The sequence below is a fragment of the Charadrius vociferus genome, unplaced genomic scaffold (genome assembly GCF_000708025.1).
Source record: "Charadrius vociferus isolate BGI_N301 unplaced genomic scaffold, ASM70802v2 scaffold404, whole genome shotgun sequence".
Taxonomy (NCBI): Eukaryota; Metazoa; Chordata; class Aves; order Charadriiformes; family Charadriidae; genus Charadrius; species Charadrius vociferus.
This window is the reverse complement of record NW_009648443.1, coordinates 1,269-7,575: the sequence shown is the minus strand read 5'-3', so window position 1 is coordinate 7,575 and position 6,307 is coordinate 1,269. Positions and strand designations below refer to the sequence as shown.

Genomic DNA, 6,307 nt, shown 5'->3' with positions numbered 1-6,307 from the left:
AGAGAAGGGAGAGAAGAGGGGAGAGAAGAGAGAGAGAAGAGAGAGAAGAGAAAAGATAGAGAGGAGAGAGAGAAGAGAGAGAGAGAAGATAGAGAGAGAAGAGCATGCAAATTTCATAGAATCCGAGAATGGTTTTAGTTGGAAGGGACCTTCAAGAGTATCGGAGGTCACATGGCCAAAAAGTCACTCCTGGTAAAAAAAATAAGGGAGAAAGACGGCCATGGGGGTGGGAGACGCCTGGACCTCGTGACAGTAAACGGCACATTGCTGTCCTTACTGGCATTACCACCGTCAGCATCGGAAATCCCGCTGTAAGAATCAAAAACTTATCACTTATTCACTTCAACATTAGATTTTGATACAAATATTAGAGAATACCCTATCTTCCTGGTAAATGAATAAAACCAAATCTTCCTTTTCAGACCAACGCGTTGCTTTCATTTCTGTTTTTCAGCCGCACAGTGCAACCAAGGAGCGGCGTGGAGGCAGGGGGCAGGTCCCCCGCAGGCGGGCGCAGCAGAGCCACCCTTACCTGTCCTCCTTTATCCTGGCCAGCAGCGGCTCCAGCCAGCCCAGCGTGCACTCGCAGTGCGCGTCCAGGAACGTTATCACCTGCCCCGTGGAGGCGGCCGCCCCCCGGAGCCGCGCGCGGATCAGTCCTGACCTCTGCTCCATCCGAATGATCTTGATGGAGACTTCCAGATTTTTCACATAGTTCTCTAACGAGGCCTTCAAAAACTCTGCCGAAGAGAATTGAAAAGGAAAAAAACAAAACAACAACAAAAAAACCCAAAAAAACAAACCCCAAGAAGAAAAACATTATTTTTAGTTAGGTTCAGCAACGACCGAGGGCTCCAAATATAACGGCAGAGTTTATGCATCACGCTCAGCCCCCCACGCACTGCCCTGCAGGAACACTGCCGGAACACGGGAAATGCGTTTTGACATTTTTGGGGGGTTTTCCTGAAGACGGGGAGCTGAGCTCCGGCGGTTCACACCCGCACTCTGTTCAGTGCGGCCCCACGGGAAACAGCCACACGGACACACGCACCCGCCAGAGCATCGCCCGGGAACACCCCGGAAAGTTTAAATAAGTCATGATTGCTTTCCTTGAAATAAACTGGCAACCAGAAGTGAGTGCAAAATGCCGATTTTTGCTAATTTGTCTATGGTTAAGTACAAACACAGCTAGTTTTGTAGAATTTCACCAGTTGAGCCCTTTAGGAATCCAAAACTTTGCTTTTAGGAAAAATTGGAGTTATTTGGGCTAAAGTCTTCCTCCACCTCCTGGCACAGAGAAACATTAAGCCGACTTCTCTGAAGCAGGGAAATGCAGGAGAGCAATTAGATAGAGTTCAGTTAATGCTACACGGGGCAGAAATAAAGGACAGCTTGTCTTGCATCCTCTGTCCCTTCAACAATTGCAGCTACGTGTTGTATTTGCCATTATACACATTTGGCTACTCCGGGAAAAAATATTTCATTCCATTGATTCCATTTATAGAGTGGAATGTGATTTCTTTTCCAGGTAAAATCAGTTTCACATGCAGAGAGTTTTCTTTCTAAACCCTGGGGGGAAGAAGAAAAAAGGCAAGACCAAAAGAAATGACCCACAAAGAAATACACAGAAATTGGCTCAGACTGGATGTTCAGGAAAACCTGAAACGCAGAAGAGGGGGGTTTTGGGAGACAGTAAGAGAGAGATGTGCACAAGGACCGGCTCTTACAGCCACACACAATGACAAACCCCAGTGCAAAAAGGCGCCGGTGCAGCTCCGGATGGGAGCACCGTCGGTAGGACATCCCCGCTGATAACCGCGCTCGGTGCGCGCGTGTCCCCTCTGCCCGTCCCTCCTCCAGCCCACGGGGGACGCGGGGCCGGAGGCGCGGGTCGGGTTTGGTGCCGACGGAGGGGAACCGCAGCGCCCAGCCCCTTCCGCGGGGTCCTCCCCTCTCCCCGCACCCACCTCTCTCGCTGGCATCGTCCACCAGGATGATTTCGGAGAGCAGGCGGTGCGGCGAGCGGTTGATCACGCTGTACACGGTGCGGAGCAGAGTACTCCAGGCTTCGTTGTGAAACACAATAACCACGCTTGTGTTGGGCAGTTCGTCGGGGTAGACTTTTGTCTTGCACCTGCCAAAAAAATACAGGAAAAAAAACACAGAAGGAAAGAGGGGGGTTAATCTTTAGGAAAATCTGAGGGCTCTGTCAAAGGGGCAACCTGGAAAAGGAGCTTCGAGCCCATCGAGCAGGAGACATTGCAAACCGGGTACGGATCTCTCCAAGCTCCCAAGCCAGGAGCCCAAAGGCAGAAGGAATGTCAAATTCTGTTTTCTTGCTAAGGAAAGCCGGCAGAGCATCCAGAGGAACGCGCGCCGCTGCGTTCGTAGCCGCCTCCGACTGCGGCTCTCCCGGTCCCGCTCCGTGCGCCGGGCAAGCGGCGGCATCAGCCTCCGCACCGCAAACAGAGAACCCCACTCGCAGAAAGATCACCGAGCGGGTACCGCTAGGTCAAATAAGTCTTTTATTGTGACAGATCCCAAATTCTATAGTTGGAAGTACACGGGCCTCCGCGACCTCCCCGTCTTTGGGGGTTTCTCAAAAAGAAGAAAAAAAATTACAGTTTTCCAGAACACTCTGTACACCCATTCAGTGGAAGAACGAGAGGTCAATAATGTCACCTATTTTTGGAAAATGTAGAAATTAAGGCAAAGCGAGCAAAAGATAGCAAACATTGCTGACTTTGTGGAAGCAAATTAAAGCTATTTGCTTATTATAAAAGGCAACCCAAAATTCTGTATATTTGTTCCACACCTTGGACATAATTCAAAACCATAAACACGCCTCCATCAACCTGCCGACACGGGTCGCGTCACATCACTTAAACGCACCTAATATGGGTTCTTAACCACCGTGAGTTAAAACAATTCACACTTTTTTTGGATATTTTGCTACTGTACGATCTTCTGGCTCCGCTGTTCCCTCTGGCCCAGGTCAGCCCTCCCAGAAGGGACAGGGGAGCGCGTCCGTACACCCCAATGAATTCAACTGTAGGTCAAGTTGAAGAGAAGGGAAGAAATTACGTACAGCTTTTCAGCGCATCTTCTTTGTAACAGCACAAATTCGAAGCTTCACTAAGAAAATGTTAACTTAGCGAGTTATCCACGGGCGCTCACACACCCCGTACCCTCCGAGGGGGGCGCAGGCTCAGCGCAGTGCTTCTGCCTGTGTGATCTGACAAATCCCCCGGTCCCAACGCAGGACTTGCGCGGGAGCAGCCGCCTCCTTACGGGAACACGTCTCCATCAAGGGCCAAGAGAACGACCGGATACAGCCCCCAAGGAGAAGTCAGCTTGTCCGTAGAGTTTCCTTCTTAAACGTCATCTGCCATAACAAAACTCTCTTTAACCTTTTCTTCCGCCTCACTGACATTTAAAGAAAAATAGATAAAAAAAAAAAAAAACATGAGCACAGCTTTCAAAGCACAAGGTGAGGAGAGAATACAGAACATCACTGATTTCTACAGCACAGGTCAAAGGTTCATGGTGTACATAGGTATATCCACAATGACCTATATATGTACATACAGCTATATGTAATATGTGTATACATACATACATCTCTCTATATATAAAAGTCACCAGTAACTAGATCTGACAGCAGGAAGTCCAATGCTAATAGTGACTAGAGATATATAAAAATATATACACACAGACGAGTCTTGACATCAATCTGATGAGGAGCACTGAAGTTTGCTGGCAGCCGTCCCACCTTCACAACTCCTCTCGTTAACAACACAGCCAGCCGCCGATTACGATTTAGATCCAGAGTTCAGACAAACCAATAACAAGCCTTAACTAATCGCCGCCCGCGACGACACCCCCCGTTCACCCAGAGCTGCCTAAAGCAGGATGAGCCCAGCAGGACAGAATGTCCCAAAAAGGACATTTTGAAGGTATTCGTTTCCAAGGCAGGGCAGAATTTTCCCCCCACCAGGTAACCGCCCCGGGAAGGCAGGTCTGCCAAGAGCTAAAAAAATGCAGGCAGGCAACAATTTAATGCCGTCATAGCATTAAAGCACTGCAAGATCTAGCATGCTGCAAGATGGGCCAACCCCGAGAGGCAGATACCAAAGGCTGAACCCCAGACGGGCTGCAGTGCAAAGCTCAGCGCTGGTTACGGTCAGAGTTGTCTTCCAGAGCTCAACATCGCACTTCAAAGGACAAACTCTGCCTGTCCCGTATTTCACAACACTCGTTTTAATTCCATTTCAAACAGATACAATTTTGGAAATGGGAAAAGAAGTACTGCGCAAGAGTGTGTTTTAAAATATTCAGAGATGCGCGTCAGCAGGGAAAGGAGACAGGAAAAAAAGGGTATTGCCCCGTTCGCAGTTTAACACTCATTTTGTAGCGCAAATGGAGTATTAAGGGACAGAACGTTTACCATCACGTAGTATTTGCCAGAATCTTCAGTATTTTAACTATAATTATTATGCTCCGAGGTATCTCAGGGTTCCCAGAGAAGCGAAGGGCGGGCGAGCGGAGCGCACCCACGCCGAAGCCGCGTGCCCTCGGCACTGCAGCAGGCCGGTCTGAAGGACCAGAAATCCCCTCGGAAAAAACGATGAACAGCATCCTTACCCTCCGTCCTTCGGGGAAACGTTCCGCAATCACCCCACAGCAGACGCTGTACCGTAAAGTGAGGAATCCTTCTCTTCTAATGGCATTCGCCTCTCCCCACACCAAAAGGCGCTGCTGCGCATCCCTCCTTAGTCGCACAGACAGTTACACACTGGGATTATCCTCACACACTGGGATGATCCTCTGGGAAGGAGCTTTATTCCACTTCCAAATGGGTTCATTCTGTAGGTCTGCTACGTCTAGTTCCCCAGGTACACCGAGCGATGTACATGGATTTGTTGGTATCACCTCTGCTCACCGGAGACTAAATTAAATCTATTGGCTTTTTTTTTTTTTTTTTTAAATTTGGGTCATTTGATTTCAGCAGAAGGTGTAAATGCTGCTGGTTTGTCCATATGACAGCATTAAATTGTTGCCTGCCTGCATTTTTTCAGATGTTATTGCAGCACTTAACCCACCGTGGGGAATGCTCGGTCCAGCACGGCCGGCGCTGCGCCCCATGCCGACCTCCACCACACGCAGAACACCAGAGAGGCAGAAGACCAGACAGGCGCTCCCGGAGGAGCCGCTCCACAGCTGATTTCACTTTTTTCTGCGTTCTGGGAGTTTCCGGAAAGCCACCCACACTAGCGGGGAACTGGTTTGGCAAAGCAGAGGGCGAGGGAGAGACGTCAACTGGGCATCAGCGCTGGGAACAGCGGGCGCTCGCAATCCCAGCCCCGCCGCCGGGAACGAGATCTGCTGAGATTTTGAGATAGAGTTTGGAGTTGGTTCTATTTGGTTTTTAGCTATCATACAGCTACAAGCTTTTGGGCTCCCTGAGCTCAACACAGACAATGACAACTGAAGGTATTCGGGCAACCTGCTGGTTCTGGCCGCTTTGGCTGTGAGACACGCAGTGTCCCGGGACAGCAGCGTATCAACCTCACCTTAAAGAGCAGGAACGTTTCGGGGCAGAAGCTCAAGGCGTATTTCATGTTGCGTTACGTTGTATTCCTTACTGAGTATTCCTTCCTCCCTGCCTCGGAAAGTTCTCACCACAGGAAGACAGTGACTTAAGCACCAAATTTTAAAAAGGCAGCTGCTCCGGAGCTGGCAAAGTGTGCACAGGCAAGAAGCCATTAGAGCTCGTTAACTGATGGGAGTGTGTGTGTGACACAGCCAACTCCTGTACCGGTCACTGGGATGACTCCAGCGCAGAACCACCGCTCCCACCGTGAAAACATTTCGTGCTTGAATGAAACAAAAAACATCCTTGGCTTGTTGATGGAGCTGTCACACACCGGAGAGCTGCCACTTTATTGCCCCCGATCATAGAACCATAGAATGGTTTCGGTTGGAAAGGACCTTGAAGATCATCGAGTTCCAACCCCCCTGCCCTGGGCAGGGACACCTCCCACCAGCCCAGGTTGCCCAAGGCCACCTCCAGCCTGGCCTTGAACACCTCCAGGGATGGGGCCTCAACAACCTCTCTGGGAGACCTCTTCCAGTGCTTCACCACCCTTAAAGTGAAAAACTTCTTCCTAATGTTTAATCTAAACCTGCCCTCTTCCAGTTTGAAGCCATTCCCCCTCGTCCTGTCACTCCATGCCCCAGTAAAAAGTCCCTCCCCAGCTCTCCTGCAGCCCCTTTAGGGACTGGAAGGCCGCAATAAGGTCTCCCC

At 49.9% G+C, this 6,307-nt stretch overlaps 1 protein-coding gene across 1 annotated transcript in view; it reads right to left on the bottom strand.

Moving 5' to 3' along the window:
* The window catches only part of GALNT13 (polypeptide N-acetylgalactosaminyltransferase 13), a gene marked incomplete at its 5' end in the record, with an annotated part of 72,594 nt that extends 70,460 nt beyond the window's left edge, over nucleotides 1-2,134 (bottom strand). The window contains 2 exons of the mRNA XM_009885471.1: nucleotides 533-740; nucleotides 1,968-2,134. Coding sequence (XP_009883773.1) covers nucleotides 533-740; nucleotides 1,968-2,134 — 375 coding nt within the window. The remainder of the gene's footprint in view (nucleotides 1-532; nucleotides 741-1,967) is intronic.
* Nucleotides 2,135-6,307: the final 4,173 nt, after the last annotated feature.